The sequence below is a fragment of the Euprymna scolopes genome, chromosome 6 (assembly GCF_053919585.1).
Source record: "Euprymna scolopes isolate OS-2025 chromosome 6, ASM5391958v1, whole genome shotgun sequence".
NCBI lineage: Eukaryota > Metazoa > Mollusca > Cephalopoda > Sepiida > Sepiolidae > Euprymna > Euprymna scolopes.
In genome coordinates, this window is record NC_136487.1 from 139,549,109 (window position 1) to 139,567,567 (window position 18,459).

The following is an 18,459-nucleotide window of genomic DNA, read 5'->3' on the forward strand; positions in this document are numbered from 1 at the left end:
TGTAGCAATTGGGCATCGACAACTGATGGGCTTAGAGGAGAATTGTTTCTGAACTTGCTAGCTGTGATGAGAGGTGTGATTTGGAACACACATTGTAGGTAAATGTGTTATTGGCCGGTAGTTACTGGGGATGTTTTCTTTTTCCGAGTCTTTTTACACCAGTTACACCTTTTGACATCTATTCTGACATGTCTGCTTCATAACTACATCTTTCCAGGTTCTAAATTAGTCTTTCATGTAGTGCCGTGAAACCAGCACGCGTGTATTCCGTTGTGGCCTACTGCCCTCCAGTTTAAGAGTTGTCTTTTAGCCGTTTGGCATGTTTATTATGACCCTGTCGCTTTTCCCATATCTGCTTCCAGTAGCTTTTGATTTTGTTGGATCCGGTTTTATTTTTGTTTTTTCTCCGTTCACATCCTGATAGAAGTGCTTTCATTTTTTTTTCAAAAGTCCTGTTTTGCTTGCACGGTTCAGATTTTTTATCAGCATTGTCTTAATCTTCCTTTTTTACTGCTATTTTTGCTTCAACTCTTCTTGTTTCTTGCTGAGTCTCTCCTGCTTGTCACATTTCTACAATTCTACTTTTCCATCCTCTTCCAGTCGTTTTCATTTTGTTTACCGCTTTGATTCCTTTTTAAGTTTATTGACTCACTTCCCATCCTGGTTTTGAGAATCTATTTTCTTTCCTCGTTTTTTCTACTTTCAACTTCATACTTATTGGCTTGGCACCTGCATAAATTAATTTTTTAAGGTCTGTAATGGTATGTGTTGGGATGTATGAAAGAAGCTTTTTTAACTTTCTCTGTTTCAGTTTTAAATTTCTTCCACTCTTGCTTCCTTAAGGTTGGATCCGTTTGTTTTTATTCTCGTTCATAAGTTTTCTCCTTCAGTTACTTTATTCTCGTAAAGTTCTGTTGTTTCATAGATCTCGATGTCCATGTTTCTTGCGTCCGAATTTTGCAGGTCTTCTACATCTGGAGATTCTATATATGAAGTTCCAGCATGTTCCATCATTTGTTTTTTTGTTGTATTTCATTTAGTTTTAGATTTGAAAGCAAACCTCTCTTGAGAATACGTTTCGCTTAGTCCACAAATATTTTCTATTATTATTATTATTATTATTATTATTATTATTATTATTATTATTATTATTATTATTATTATTATTATTTTGTTGTTGTTGTTTTTTATTTATCATTATCATCATCAATTATATAATATATATTTGTGTGTTTGCAGGATGTCATTCAAAATAAGAAATACCAAAGGCATGCCAGACGTAAAAACTGTTACCGAACCAGAGATGGAATTACGTCCCCCAGATGGTGGTTGGGGTTGGGCGGTATGCTTTGCAGCTTTTATGACCAATTTTACGATAACTGGAATAACAAGTACAAGTGGGGTAATACTTTTAGGACTGCTTGACCTTTACAATGAATCAATTTCCAAAACCTCACTGGTTGGGTCAATCATTGCTGGCGGTACGATGTTTGGTGGTAAGTGTAATTGAAAAAAAAATCTCTATTAAAACACTAAAGTACATAAAATATGTAAATAAAATGTGCAAATATAATGTGTAAATAAAATGTGTAAATAAAAGGGCAAGGTGTATTTGAGTGTGTGTTATGTTAAAACGAATACAAAACTACATTTATATAAAAAAAAGTTATCATTTCGTACGATATGCAGAATAAACAGGTACATAGTTCTCGTTTTACACAATAGCAAAGACAATGAAAACATTTTGTTTGAATTTACTTCTAAATAAATTTACAATATTACAGCCGAAAAAATAACAAAAAAAAACAAAAACAAAGCTTGCCAGTTCTCCTGATTGCCAAGGTCGCTGGAAAAATGGTGGGATTCTTCTACCGCTCCAGTAGATATCTTACTCCTGATGCAATTCTCTACCTATATAAAAGCCAGGTACGGCCAACGATGGAGTACTGTTGCCACATCTGGATAGCATTTGTTATATCCTTACTTTAAATAAGAATACAGCAAGAAACACGGGGTTATGGGTGAAAGACAAAGGGGTTTGTTTACAAGGGAATACATGTGAAATAAGAGTTACTCGACCTCTTTTCTTATTCTCTTCCTGTCTTTTTTCCTTCTCTCTCAGTCACGTGAGAGGGTCAATATATCTATAGTTCATTTCATCTATGAAGGGATGTTAGGTTGTTACATTACATCACAATATTACAGCCAAAAACAACTCCCGAGCTTTCCAGTACTTCTAACTTTAACATTGGATCATAATAATTTCAGTATCTTTTTATATGACCATATCTGTAACTGAATGAATCGAGTGTTATTATTATTAAATCCGTCAATAATTTAATAATTTAAATGAATTTTGCATAATAGTAAAAGTGTCCGTTAATACATTTGGAGACTAGGTTCAAATTCTTGGTCAAAACATACCAAAGATATAAAAATATACTTGATGCGACTTACTAAATACTCAAAATCATAAGGTAAGAATTAAAATTAAGTAGTTAATCCTGAGAATAGAGTTTCGCCTTTCCTTACTCATTGAGGTTGTAGTTAATGAAAAGAGAGTTTTGATTGACTACTTTAATTTGTTATTTTATATCTGTTATCTATATAAAAAATGTAGATGTTTGTATGTGTGTGTCTGTGTAAAAATATTTAACCGATAATTTCTTAAACTCCTGGTTATATAACACGGAAATTAACAGAAAATAGTAATCATACACCAAGAATGGTTTCTAACGACTAAAATCTTTGTTTGGATGGATAAATAACACGTCTAGAAATATGATAGCAAGTTCAAATGCAAAATGTTCATTTTAACTTGCAACATATTTCTGTTACTTTTGCGCATGAGCAAATTCATCCATAGCTTGAAGTGGTTTAATTTTAAATCTTTCGAATCTATCTGCCGATAACTAAAAAGATGGGGAATGTGGCTGTGGCGCCAAATGTTTAAGCTTCGATTCTATCTGATGGCACCCACTCATTTTTTTTAACTTTTGAAATCAGTAATAATTATTGGGTAAAATATAATATTCAATAGAGAATTAACTCTGTAATAATAATTATAAAATATAATTAATTAAAATATATTTAAGCGCATTTTACGACTCGGCAAGGGCGGGCGCCCCGCTAGTTATAAATATATTTGTATAATGTGATAGAAAGAAAAGGAAATAAATTTTGTGAAAACGCTAATACGCGAAAAAAAAAGGTCATTCACTATCCATTTTACCAACAGACTGTGAGAGATGCGTGTCGAAGACATCCACAAAGATCTCATTTTAGGGAAGGTTGGGTACAAAATAATGAACTGAAGTTTCAGGATTTCTGTTTTTTGGGGTTTTTTTTTACAAGGAGGTCACCACTTATCAAGGCCCGGAAGCCACTCAGGGATAAGGGCTATTGCATGTAAAGTACTTTGTACGTTAGTTTTGAGATTTCATGAAGTGTCTACTTAAGGGGGCGGTTCATCAGGAATTTGTTTACGTTGGATTTGAAGACATCCAAGTTGTAGTCAGGTGGGAAACAGGCAGACGGAACAGAGTTCCACTGGCGTGCTGTTCTAAGAAAGAAGCTGTGTTCATGGAATCTACGTTTTGATTTAGGCACAGATAGAGAGTGGGGAAAATTTTTGACAGTGGCTTCAGCTAGACGGGTGTTTTTCGTAAAAAATTGGCGAGATTGGAGCTCAGGCGAGCACTTGCCATGGAAATAATGGTAAAACAAAGACAGGCTCGCAACGTCTCTTCTGTGGAAGAGAGGTTGCAGGGAAGAGAAAAGGGCATCCCCCACTAAACCACGAAGTCCATTTTGTACTCTGTCAAGGCAGGATAGGCTGTTTTTAGCAGCTCCTGCCCAGATATGGTAGCAGTATTCCATCCTTGGACGTACTTGGCTTTTATATAGATAGAGAATTGCATCAGTAGTGAGATATCTTCTGGAGCGGTAGAAGGAACACACCATCTTTCCAGCGACCCTAGCAACATATTCTGTATGGTTATTCTGTTCACAGATGACAACAATAGAAACAATTGCACTACAACATAATCTTAATTTTGTTTCCATAACAAATATTTGTTCGGAAATAAGCAGTTTACACTGATTTACAAAGTGTAAATAGAGAGACGGCAAACGAAATATATATAAAGAAAATATTTATAAATAAGTTAGATACACAGTGATAAACAGAAAAAAATGATCTATATTAAATTTTTAATTATATTAATTACTACATAATTCAAAGAATTTAGCATTTATAATATGCTTGTATTTTGTAAAAACCTAAACTATTTAACTGATCACAATGAATTATAGAATATGTATTAACTGCTTATCGTATTATATTGCTTTAGACTGGTTTTAACGTCAGTCAGAGTGATCTGATTATTATATGGCGATCTTCGCATATGAGCTAAGTTGACCGACTTTATTACAATTGAAAGTGCTCAGCTATAAGAAACAAGTTTCCTCAAGGGGCTGACATAATTATTTACTATAATAATTATTAAATACCTACAGACATTAGTGTTTCATCCTTTCGGAATCATCAGTGCAGAGTGTCATGATTAAGGACAGTCGAGAGATTCGAACCCCGGCAACAGAAGTCATGTCCGGCTTCATTAGCAAGAACCCGAACTATTCGGCTACCGTCAACCGCGAGAGATACAGTTGAATTTAAACATTTATTCTTATTAAATGATTTTAACGTCAGTCAGAATGATATAATTATTATATGACGATCTATGCATAAGTTAAAAATTAAAACCCAAAGCTTTATATATATATATATATATATATATATATGTATGTGTGTGTGTGTGTGTGTGTGTGTATATGTATATATATATATATAAGTTTTTTGTTTTAATTTTTAACTTTTCATGAACCGATCATTATTAATTTTAGAATATATATTCTCGAGAACTCAGTGAGTAATATGAGCATATTATTCTTTGGAAAATATACTTTTCAATTGGAGAAGATAACAATAAATTAGATACAAAATGTTAAACAGAATAAAATTGCTCTATATTAAGTTTTCAGTTATATTAATTTATGCATGATTCAAAGAATTGAGCGTTTATAATATGCTTGTATTTCATAAAAACCTAAACTATTTCACTTACGATAACTTATGGAATATGTATTAATGTTAAATGTTCTGTTATATTAAATAGTGCCTAATTAAAAGAATTTAGCATTTATAATATATAACTATTTAACTTATCACAACTTATGGAATATGTATTAATTGGTCATGGTATTATATTGCTTTAAACTGGTATTATATTAGTATTTATATTAGAACAATAGTGATGTTCAAATTTTTCTGTAACATCACCAACATTTTACGCACTATCATTCACGTCATCATTTAATATTATGTAATATTGTATTATTATGTTAGTATTTATATTAGTACAACACAATATTAAGTAATTATTGAGTATTCAGAAAAATATTTACTCACTAAAATAGGAATTGAAACTCATTAGCTACAATAAAATACCGAAATATTTATAATGACGCCAAGCTAACAACCGTTAAAGACAATTTTGAGGTTTTCTCCTAATAAATATACAGTGATAGATACAAAGGTTAAATAAAAATAGCCGAAACACTTGTTAAGGTGTCTATCAAACCGTTTCCGAATTTCAAATGAAATTTTTGCTTTTTTGTATAGAGAAGGTCAAATTTCGAAATAATTCTTCTTAGTCATTTGAATTTCTACTTTCGATCGGACGCCGACTTCGATCACTAAGACTATCTTTTTGATTGTTCAGCCGGTTTTCTCTTAACTCGGTTCTTTTATCGAGAACTATTAATCGAGACGAGTTTCGTCACAAACATTTTCTCCTTTCATGCTTTCTTACAATTTGTCGACTTAGTAGAGCCTTTGTTTTACACCAAAAGCTGGACTTTTAAACAAGGCGACAATATGTAGGAAATGTCTTATAGAAAAGATAGTATGTCTTAGTAGTTCTTGACTGGTAAGTATTGTGAGAGCTTGGAATTGTGAAACTTATCGAGGGAGGGGAGGGGGAGGAAGTAACACGCTCTAATGTTGGACGATTGTACCGTTTTTATGTAATATAAAACTGGTTGCTCGGATTTGGTGCTTTATATAGACATACCAGTCTCGTCAAATCTCGCTGAACGAGAGTTTGGGTGTATAAAGTATGTTACACCACGTCTCTATTTGGTAGTTAATGTTTACTTTTCAGACAGAAAACACGTGTGTCTACGTTACCTGTTTGTTATCGTTACAAGAAAAGATTACTTGTAAGCAACGACGCTATTTTGTTGCAAGCCTTAACGTCATTTCTTCCCCACCTCTTACTCGTCGGTAAGATAATTCGACAATATATGTATCAGATAAAATGGGTGCACTATTGTGATATTTTACATTTTCCAACATAATTTCTATTTTTCTTTGTTGACATTAATTACATGAAAATTAAAAAATATCCAAATTAATAATTTACAAATCAAACCCAAGAATATAAAACATTTCAAAATTGTAATAACAAGATTTAGTTGGAGCATTTTTTTCTTCATTTGGCATCATATACAAAAAATATAACATTTTCAAATTACGATGTCATCGTGACCTTAAAAACTGCTGTTAGTTAGTAATATAAATGGATACGTTTTTATTTATCAATCAAACACAAGGAATATGACGTTTTTATTAATCGTTCGTAAAAATTAGATAAAGCGATGCATGGCGCTCGTAAATTATCTGACGGCCCGCTTCTTTCAATTACTTATTCTATGATTGACTTTAATGGATGAATATATTTTAATTAATTACTTCGTGATTAATTTAAGTAAATGAATAAATTAATATTTCAGTAGAAAACATATCATCATGTTACACGTTTACTTAGATGAAAGCATACCTTCCATCCATGTGGTTAATTAAATCTTGAAGTTTCAACAATACAATTTAACCATGCACGATTGACACAGATGCATTTGCAATATATACAAACTAAAATAGCTTGTACATATTTTAAGTTGAAAAAAAAATACATGCCTAAAAGAAATTCGTATCATGAATTATAAAGCCAGTTAATTTTTCTGTGCGCATTTCAGGTCCCTTGGCTTTGCCGTTGATGGCGTGTAAAACAAGCCATAGACAGGTAATTATGCTTGCGGGGATCGTTTCGTCTGCATCAGCGGTTGCCAGCGCTTTTACTCCCAATGTGGAAACGCTGATCGTCACATACGGAGTTTTAGTAGGTAAGAAGAATATAGTATATGATGTTCATTGTGTATTCTGTTTATGAAAATATATTTTGATAGTCATCACAGTCATCATATTCAATCTAATAAATCATTTTTCATGTGTTTTTAAAAATCGATTCTCAAATTAATCTATTTCTAGCAAAGACTATCGATCCGTCTTTCTCTATAGTCGATCTTCATCACTTTTTTCCACTTTTTCACTAGCCTTCCTCTACCAAATCATTTTACTACTCCAACTGTTATTTCTCTACTAATCCAAGAACTATCATCTATTCTTCAACGTGGTCATGCCATTAAAATATATTCTTTTCACACAATGCCTACTGGGGTTTGTCAGGACATTTTTCCCAAGATGTCAGCATTGATAAAATATTAAATACTACATACTATTCTCAGCCCAAATAGAATCTCCTCTGTATGGCTAACCCACACTGTCTTTTACGATGAACGATGGCACCTTCTTCAAGTGATATTTTCTTAAGTAACAGCACGAAGTTGGATATTCCACCAGACTAGATGAATTCTTGTCCTTGAACCCAGTAACACCAAGAGACCAAAACGAATGATATACTATAACATATTAAAATGGTAAATTAGAGAGAATAAAATCATGTTCTAAACTTTTTACTGACTGAATGTTTGAAAGGTTAAGGAGAACTTAAATATTCAGATATCTATGTACTTCATAAAGAGTTCAATTATTAGCTCTTAGAAAGGGACCCATTCATTACTGAAAACTTCTACTGAAATAGTCAGGACAATTTCCCTAGATGTCAGCCCTGACTAAATATTCAAACCTACATAGTATTCTCAGCCTAAATAGGATCTCCTCTGTATGGCTAAGTAATGGTATATTATAACATATTAAAATAGTCAATTGGAGAGAATAAAATTATATTCTAAACTTCTTTACTGACCTAATATTTGAGAGGTTAAGGAGAACTGGAATAGTCAAATATCTATGTATTTCATAAAGAGTTTTAGTGTTAGCCTTTAGAATGGGAGCCCATTGATTTCTGAGAACTTTAACTGAAATAAAATGATCAAAATATAATCTTATAGTGAGTTTATTAGATCGAAATGTCTAAGACTTGAATCATGCATCCATGATATCATTCCGAGATGATTTATCTCCCTGTCACGCATGAAGTCAACCCTCACTAGCTTAGTTTTATTTCGATACATCATGACTAGTAGACTCTTATCATGGATGATAATGGTAACACTCTGCTGGTTAATTATAACAAACGTTCCCTGAAATTACACCTTCCAAACAACGTACTACTCTCTGCTTGTCCCGGTGCTTCAACCATAAATGAGATTCTGAGTTTGAGAGAGACAGTCGAGAGGATACAAGCTGGTGACAAATCGATAATGGCCCAGCGCACTTAATTACGCTGTCGGGTCAATATAGATGAGATGAAGATATTAAAACAACGTTCACTTTTTCCAATGAGTAAATAGCCGGAATAAAGTTTTTATGAAAGTACGAACGAGACTTCTGATTTCTTTGGGGTGAGTTTTCTTACAGCTATTCCAAGACAATCAATGCAAGACCAAGATTTGTTTGGCCGATGTTAAATCCACAGAGAAATATTATTTGTTCCTTGTATTGTCAGTGTATTATATACAACCCGTTTATATACTACATTCTAACCTTACGTCGAAATTACCGTTTTTAATCTAAATTTACATATTTCTATTAACACCGAATAGGGAATCGACTCAACTGAATTTAAATACAATCGTATATAATGTATTTCTTATTGTTTAGTAATTATTAATGTTATTTGGATTATTTTGACTCCTATTCTCATCTTGGTTTATATTTTGAACACAAAAATCTTTCTGGTGAACTTAAGAACTTATATGAAATATTGGACTACTTTTTTTCTCGTTTCGTCGGCCAGAACTGTGTTTTCCTTTTATTTATTTCTTAGTTGCAACCAACTGTTGTAAAGACTTGAACATTCAACTTCTAAATGATTAATACTCAACGATTTTTAGAGAACATTTATTTGCATTTAATTATGTTAGACTACAAGAGGGAAGGCATGAACCCCTCTCACTAATAGTGGGAAACATATAACGTATATTAAATGAATCGTTTAAGATGGATCGTTTCCAATATTTGGGTACAATAGTTATCGTCAGATCCCCGAACTTCGGGATATTGACCTTTGTTATTACTTTGATGGGTTATCATTTGCGAATACTAGTTTTTATAAAGAAATACTCCATCAATGTATACTAGTAGACACAAGCCACATTGTGTGTGTTATATCCTGTTTCAACGGTATATAATAATATGACAAAATACGCCGAGTGGGATGCGTAACAAAAAGAAGGTTTATTAGTACTTCGCAATAATACAAATACAAAATGGCTACTTGATTTTGAAGTTAGACAAATATAAATGAAGGTAAAGAAAAAGGAATTTAGCGTGTGAGAGCTAAACGCTCGTCCCTGGGAAGCTTGGTTAACCGGAGTACACTTGTAGAGTGGAAGACGCGAGACTGCTAGGATGCAAGGCTGCAGAGCAAGATTGCAAGACTAAAACGTAAGACTAGATTACAAACAAGACAAGACGCCCCTACTTTAAAATGATAGCTCTTTTATATACTATTTCGTATCCGGTTCGATACGTAGTTATGTCCCTTATAACACCTCCCCCTGAAGCTGAAATCTTCCCGATTTTAGCTTTAATACCGCTTCCGTTTAGGATCAGGGCTTAAACGCCAGACGACTTTCCTATTACGTGTGCTTTTCCTTTTGGTCAGAGTTTCCTGCGGTAAAGAATTCTGTCCAACCCGTATGGTAGGCTCAGGGGATACATTCATGGGTTCGTGTATACATGCCGGTTTTGGAATGTCAAATGTGTCACACAACGTTTCCATAGGGATTTCCTCTGTATTTTCGAAATTATGGAACGGATTTGATTATTATGACTTTTACAGACAAAACTTTGGGCCTTGAATAGTATATACCATGTTCCCAATTCTTTTCTTAATGATATCGTCCACCTAATGATTTTTCCCATCTTTGAAAATTTTAAAAATAAACTATATCTCCTGGGGAATAGCACTTTACATTAAAATTTTCTTTTCTAGCAACTTTCTTTTTATCCGGTAGGAGTCGATCGAAAATGGATCTAATTTTTCTGGCGAACATAAGTTCTGCAGGGGATGAATTTACATCATTGTTTGGATTTGGGGTTACTCTGTAGATCGCTAGAAATGTTTGTATTGTTCGCTCATCTGTGTCAATGTTCATGTTTTTCTTTAACCCATTCGACCTAGGGTGGTAAATAGGTGTCGTGATGTGTTGTATATCCAGTTAGTTGCAGAATTCTTTAAATTCGTAACCTGTAGATGCTGTACCATTGTCACTCACTATGGTCTTTGGTACACCAAAACGACAGAAAATTTCGTCAAGTGCACTTACAGTGTTCCTTGACGTTGGATGTCTGATCTTGAATATCTCCGGCCATTTGGAGAGAGTCCACTACAATTAAGTAAAAAATAACATTTAGGGGTCTGGCATAATCAATATGCAGACGTGACCAGGGCAAGTCCGTCGTCGGCCACGGGATCGTTTTTACTGGAGGATCTCGGGCTGCTAACTGACATCCTTTGCACGCTTTGACACAGTTTTCCACCTATTTATCAATACCAGGCCAATACACGTAACCTCTAATTAGGGATTTCATCCTGGAAATGCCAGAATGACCTGTGTGAAATTCCTTTAGCATTTTTATTCGGAATACCTGTGGAATTACGATTCTATCAGCATACATGAGTACATCTTCGCAAATGGAAAAATGTGTAATTTGCCCTACCTTTTTATGTCTTTCCGTCCGTCATACTTGATTTTTCATTTTCTTTATGAAAACGTCTTTTGCAGTTTCTCTTTTAATCTCTTCTAGAGTTACCGGGAGCTCACAGATCATATTGCACATTGAATTTGAACATTCGTTTTCATCTTTTTGGAATCAACCTTGACAGTGCATCCGCGTGTCCTAGCTTTTTTGATGACACATGCTCCCTCTTAAACTAGAGTCGATTTGCGGTATGCCTTTCTTCGATCCAAATATCGTAATTAACGGTTTATGATCCGTCTGTAATATGAAGTTTCGTCCATGGAGAAAACGGTTAAACTTTTTGACTCCAAATATTATCGAGAGAGCCTCCTTTTCAATCTGGTTGCAGTTTTTCTCACTTGCAATCAAAGTTCTTGACGCGTGGGCGATTACTTTTGTTGTTCTATCCTTATACTTATGGAGTAATGCAGCACCAACTCCGTAATCACTGGCGTCCGTTGCTAGTACCATCTCCTTTTCTGGATCGAAATGCGCTAATGCCAGATCTGACAGTAGATATTTCTTAATTTTCTGGAAAGCAGATTCACATTTCTTTGTTCAATTCCATCTACTGCCTTTTTTTAGTAGCTCGTTAAGAGGAGCTCTCAAATTATGCACATTAGGGATGTATATCACATAATATTGTACCAATCCCAAAAATGACTGTAGTTTTGGTACTGAGTCTGGGGTAGGCATCTTTTCGATTGCTTCGGTCTGTTGTGGATCTGGCCTTTGTCTATCTTCGTCAATTATTTGACCCAGGTATTTGACCCTTTCCATGAAGAAATCACATTTCTCCGGATTCATTCTGAAACCAAACACCTCTATTCTCTTAAGTACTTCTCTGACGTGCTTCTTGTACTCGTGCAAATTACTGCTTTTTATCAAGACATATTCAAGGTATGCCATTGTAAATTCCAAGCTTGCGAGCATCATATCCATTATCTGTTGGAAGAGAGCAGGGGCGACCTTTAAGCCGAAAGGAAGCCTCTTTGGCTTGAAGATACCCTTATGCGTGTTAATGCACAGGTACTTTGAACATTCGTCATTGACCTTGATTTGCAAATACGCGTCCGAGAGGTCTGTCTTGGAATTTTTCTTTTTCCGTTTAGTTTTGAGAATAGATCTTCTGCCGATAGAAGAAACCAGCACAGACTCTAATTTTGCTATTCTTTTTCTTCACATATACAGTCGGACTGGCTCAATCCGTATGGTCAACTTTTTCAATCACATCTAACTGTTAAAGTCCCTCCAACTCCTTCTCGATTGCGTCCATCAATGATATAGGTACATTTCTTTTAGGTTTGAATACTGGGGTGGCATCTTTCTTCACTTCGAATTTGGCTTCTATTTTCACACTGTCCAAGTTCTTCAGCAAAACTCTTGGGAATTCTGCTTTTACATCGTCCAGGAAGCCTTCCACTTGGTTCGGTTTCTTTGTGTTTAACCTATTACAAAAAGAATAAACTGGTCTTTCCCATAAGTTAAACAGGACAAACCAATCCACTCCAAATAGACTTGTGTTTCTTCCTGGTACAATGTACACTTTGGACTTGTGTGTCTGACCACCAAATGTCACGTTGCACCTCAGTTCTCCTTTGAATTCCAACTTTTTGCCGCACACGCTCTTCGCCATCTTGCTGGTTTCCATTAGTTCAGGTCGACCTATCCTTCTTCAGATATCTTCATCTATGATGCTGATGTCCGCACCACTATCCAGGAGTAATGTTACAGGATGTCCATTTATGTGAACATCGACATACTTACGCGTTTCGCAACTTTTCTCTTTCTTTGTACTAAGCGAATTCACTGTGTCGGTCTTTCGCTTTTTCTTCTGGTCACAGTACGTTCCACTGTAACCTCTGAATCCACATTCGTAACATATCTTATTCCTGAACCAGCAGGTCTTTTTGGTGTGTCTCGTACTTCCGCAGCATTCACAATTTGGTCCGTGTGCATTCTGGTTTTTTTTTTTGTTCTTCGGTCTTGTACGTTCTAGGGGTTCTTTGCCTTTTTACATGTTGTGCCTTGTAAACCCTTTTTTCTTCAATGCGGGTGTTATCTCTCTTGATATTAATGTGAAGTTGACATTCCTCCGTAACTTTTTGAAAAATTATATTTGGGTCCGACTCCATAATTGTCAGGATCCGGAATCTGATATATTTGTCCCTTAGTGATGTGAGTCCCTGCACAAAGATCAAGCATTTAAATAAATCCGCAGAAATTTCATTTAATTTAAATGATTCACATAAGCAATTTACAGTACAAGCATACTCCAGATAATCTTCAGATTCCGATTTCTGTAAATTTAAACATTTATATCTAGAGTGGAAAAGGCTATCTCTTTTATCTAATATTCTAGATAAAGCATTGATTGTCTCTTCAAGGGTCACTGCTTCCGGATTTTTGGGTAAAATTAAGTTAGCATACTTGGTGTTTTCGTCAGTATCAAGTTATTGAAGTAACAGCATAACTTTTTCTTCGTCGGTCCAGTCTGAACACCTCTTTGTAAAATCGTTTCATACCTTCTATAGTATGCTGGAAATGTAACGCCAGTATCGGGAGAGTCGTGAAATTCCGATAAAAGAGTTTGAAATACCCTCTGCAGAAAAATTCGTTTATTTTTCAGTTGTCGAAATTTGAAATAATTTTTTCCAAATTCTTTTGTTGAGTCGACATTTGGCGTTGAAGTATTTTTGTTTATTCTTGTTGTGCTTCTAAAGATTTTAGTATTATTTCTTGCTGTTGTTTTAGCTGTTGTTATAGCTGTTGTTGTTGTTGTTGCACTAAGTATTGTTGTGTCATTTTTTACTGTTCCTGAATGCTAAGAGTTAGCACGTTCGCCAACTCAGCCAATTGTTCCATTTTAGCCTAAAAAATGTCAAGTTTTGCAAGAATAAATGTTTCAACAAAGTTCATACAATTTAGCAATCATAATTCTACAGATTTTGCAAAATAAACTGCTTCAACAACGTAATTTTACACAATAATACTTTTTCAAATTCACACAACAAATAGTTCTAATTAATTTACCCGAAAAAATGATGAACAAACTGTTCTTCAACAAAATTACGGTTGCACATGAAGAAAAAAATTATAACAATAGTCTCTGTTTGGTTTAGAGAAAGATAATCGTGAGAGTTCTTTCTTTTCTTTCGGAAAACTCGTAATCCTATGGTGCCGGGTTCGAATTCAGTTCGCGTTTCCCAAATATTTTTTCGTAAAAAATATAAATAAAGTTCACTTTACATTGAATTTGTTATGACAATATCTTCTTTTTTATTACATTTTCACCCCATACAAGACACATTGCCACTTTGGTGTAGGGGACTACTCACAGGGGCAACAACTACTGGGGTACTATGTAGGGATTTGGGCAGCAAGATGTGGGTTCACGTTGCACTTGAACTTTTGAACGTCAGTACAGTTGGGGAAGCAGGGACCTGGAATGGAATTCCAAAGTCTAGCGGTTCTGGGGAAGAAACTACTGGAGTAGAAAGATCTTTTACATCTAGGGACTTCTACAATATGGGGGTGGGATTTTACAGTCTGTCGGGTCTTTCGAGGGTGTTCACGTCGTGGGGGCACAAGTGCTTGCAGTTCGTCAGAGCATTCACGATTATAATACTTGTAGAACAGGCAGAGGGATGCAAGGTTTCGTCGATGGGACAAAGGCTGAAGCTTAGATGCCAGTTCAGAGCCTATCAGATTTGCTACTCTTTTTTGAACCTTGTCAAGGAGCGAGAGACTAGTAGCCGATGCACCAGCCCAAATATGACAGCAATACTCCATACATGGGCGAATGGTTGCCTTATAGAGGTACAGGATACTTTCGGGTGTTAGTAGTTTTCTAGCGCGGTAGAGAGAGCCCACCTTCCTTGCAGCGGCCCTGGCAATGCCCTCGATGTAATTATTCCAACTCATGTTTCCTGTGAACGTTAGACCAAGGAGCTTGAAAGACGTGCTCTCAGATAAAGAGTCGTTGACCATTGCTATAAGTGGTAGAAAAGGTTTCTTGTAATTATTGAATGAAACTAGTTTAGTCTTGGCGGCATTGAACGTGACCATTCATTTTTGTCCCCATTCCACTACAGAATGGAGGTCATCTTCTAGAGTTTCTGCCATTTCTTTAGATATATGTTCATTTGTTTTCCTGTCGTGTCTGTTATAGAGTGTGGTGTCATCAGCATATATACCCATCTCAGAGGCAATTTTGTCGGGGAGGTCATTTATGAATATCAGGAACAGCAGAGGTCCAAGGATAGACCCCTGGAGCACTCCCGCATTTATATCGTATTGTTTAGATGTACGACCGTCGAGGACAACCTGGATTTTTCTCTTATCTAAGAAGGATTTAATTATGTTAAGTATTCTACCAGTGATACCGTATGATCTAATCTTCCTGAGGAGACCCTCATACCATACCCTGTCAAAAGCCTTAGATATATCTAGAGCTACCGCTCTGCCCTCTCCCGCTTTGTCCAGTGAATGGTATATACGTTCAGAGATTACAGTTAGGATGTCTGCTGTGGAACGGGCTTGTCTAAATCCATATTGTTTGTCAGTCAGAAGCTTAGTATCTGTAAGGTGACGGACTAGAGCATGGTTTATTAAGGTCTCAAATATTTTGGCAAAAAGTGAGAGGAGGCTAATGGGGCGATAATTTAATGGGTCAGTTCTTTCGCCAGAATTCTTGAATACTGGTACCACAGAAGCAGTTTTCCAACAGCCCGGAAAGCAAGATTCATTAACGCATTTGTTGTAGAGTTTGGAGAGAACTGGAGCTACTTCAGCTGAGCACTTTTTTAATAGCACAGCTGGGATGAGGTCGGGTCCACATGCTTTTGAAGTGTCAAGATTTTTTATGATAGCATGTATTTGAGCAGGGGTGATTTGTAGATCGTCTAGCGTGGTGTCTGTCCACATAGGAAATTCAGGTATGGGGTGGTTGGAAGGGTCCACTATGGAGTTTGAGGCAAATCAACTGGCAAGCATGTTAGCCTTTTCGGTTGCTGAGCAAATAACCTCGTGATTGTTGGTTAGTGGGGGAATTGTTGATTGCCCATTATTTACTACACTGTTGTAGATTTTTCAGAAGTCACGAGTTCCTAGTTTTTGTATGCGTTTTTTAGTGGTTTCCATAAATTCTCTCTTAGCTGTCGCTATTTCTTTCTTAACCTTACTTCTAGCTTCTATGTACTTCTGTCTGTTTGAACTGGACTTATGTCGGTTAAATCTGCAGTATGCATGCTGCCTTTGAGCAATGGCAGTTGCGCAGGTCGAAGTAAACCATTGGGGAGAGTGGGGCTTGCTATAAAATTTCCGCATGGGACCATGCGCTTCGATTGCAGTTTTGAACCATTCAGTGGTCTCGTTTGCACACTGTTCAGCAGGAAGAGAAAAGATATTTCCCCATTGGGGCATCTCTGATAAAATCTCTAACGGCTTCCCAGTCAGCCTTTTTAAAATATCTCGTTGTTTTGAGCACTGGCTCTTCAGTTTTGGCTCTAGAGTTTAGGGCGATCTCAACTATTATCACTGCATGATCAGCGTTCCCAAGTGAGCTGTCGGCATTCGTTATACAGTCATCAGGAACTGTGGTCAAAAACAGATCTAAAAGTGATGCGTGTTGTTCTTCCTGGTCAGAGAAACGGGTTGGAAACGTAACAATTTGTGATAGGGAGTGAGATATAGCGAAGCTATGAGTTGTGCTGCCCGCTGCATCTGTGTGAGTAGAGAACCCAAGCCAGTTTTTGTGGTGGACATTAAAGTCACCAAACACGTGTATTTGTGCGCTAGTGTCGAGGGTCAGTGCTGTGTCTATGCTGTCAGATACTTTGTTTATTATGGTGCAGTCTTGGGTCGAGGGAGAGCGGTAGAGAAAGTAAAAGTAGCTAACGTTGTGTTGCAAGATTAGTCTAAAGCACATAAAGGCTTAATCATCCGATTCTAGATTTGTTTCTCTAGTCAAAGGGAAGGGTATTACGAATGTAAACTCCAAGTCAGTGCATGTGTCTGTCAGAGTCCTTAAGGCAGAGTGGGAGATAGCCAGGCATGTTAAAGTAGTTAGAAGGGATAGAGGAGTGTAGATTAGTCTCACTTAGTGCTAAGATATCTGGAGTATTTGTTAGGAGAAATGCTTCAACATCAGCTAAATTAATTCTAAGCCCACGGATATTTGTGAATGCAAGCCTCAAGGGAGGAGGCAAGTTGGATTTATTTGACCCTAAGCCTGGTTTAAGCTTATTTTTAGATTGTACTGTCATCATATTTTTTACGAGTTTTAGTTAGGTAAGGGGGAGCTGAACAGGAGGTTATGCAGAGTATCACACATGCATCACAAGTAGACCATCAGCTGACCCTTCTTCAACTAGGACTGTGGCCCCAGGAAAGCCCACCGGGGATGAGTGCAGGGTCCCTTTCCATGCGCGACATGGCACTACAAACATCCCGATATTATACAACTGTTGATGGAGCAGCCGCTCTTAGCGCTACCAAAGAGTTAGGGCACCTGTACTACCAGTCGGAAACAGCAACCAGTAACTGTCAATCCGGTACCCTCAACCCATTAGAGGAAGGTCAACCCAATCTAATTGCTCAGGCATATGTGGTACTCAAGCACTCTCAAGTGCCCAGTTTTAGGGGTGGGGTGTGTCGGGAGTTGGGAAACGGCATTCATTGCCCTAAACAAGAAACAAGATCTACCACGGTGTTTCTGTCGAATCACTGTGATAGGGTCTCTGCGCCTGACTAATAGGCAAAGAAGGAGTATGGAAGCCGGGCGATAGACAGAACCTATCTACTCCTTAAGCAAATTAGGTTTGCAAACCGGTAATTTGTTTGAGTCACCAGCTCTAGGAAGATTGTCATCCGAGACTGAAGAGGCCTCCCTCTTCTTTGGTTTAGTTTCAGAGTTTTCCTTCTCCTATGCGGATGATCTGGGAAGATCTACTGGGTCCGTCAGCACTAGGAGGGTTTGCTCCGCGCCTGGGTTCTAATCCAGGTATTTTTGTGACCCCGCGTGGTTAGTTAATGTTACTGGGTTAGTTTGTAGAGGTTATATATCTGCTGAATAGTTACACTCCTCAAAGTGGATTAGGGGCATTGCTATTTCATTGTTACTGGATAGAGGGAGTGAGTAGCGTCATGCAGTGTAAGCAAAGAAGGCTTGTTAGAAAGGAGATAATGTGGTTTGAGGCTTTCCTTTTATATATTTTTATTTTATTTATGTTCGCTTGTGTCTAGGATGACATTTAAGTGTGAATAGGTGAGTAGGTGTTAAGAATTGAACTGCGAGTTGTGCCCAAACTATGTTTTAGATGTCAGGAGGAGGGCTTGAGATGCGAGTG

General features: G+C 36.5%; 1 protein-coding gene across 1 annotated transcript in view; it reads left to right on the forward strand.

Moving 5' to 3' along the window:
- The first annotated feature begins 1,245 nt into the window (after positions 1-1,245).
- The window catches only part of LOC145278332 (monocarboxylate transporter 9-like), a 50,989-nt gene continuing 33,775 nt past the window's right edge, over positions 1,246-18,459 (forward strand). Inside the window, exons 1-2 of the mRNA XM_080130624.1 lie at positions 1,246-1,496; positions 7,099-7,245. Of these exons, the coding sequence (XP_079986750.1) occupies positions 1,271-1,496; positions 7,099-7,245 (373 nt within the window). The 5' untranslated portion in view covers positions 1,246-1,270. The remainder of the gene's footprint in view (positions 1,497-7,098; positions 7,246-18,459) is intronic.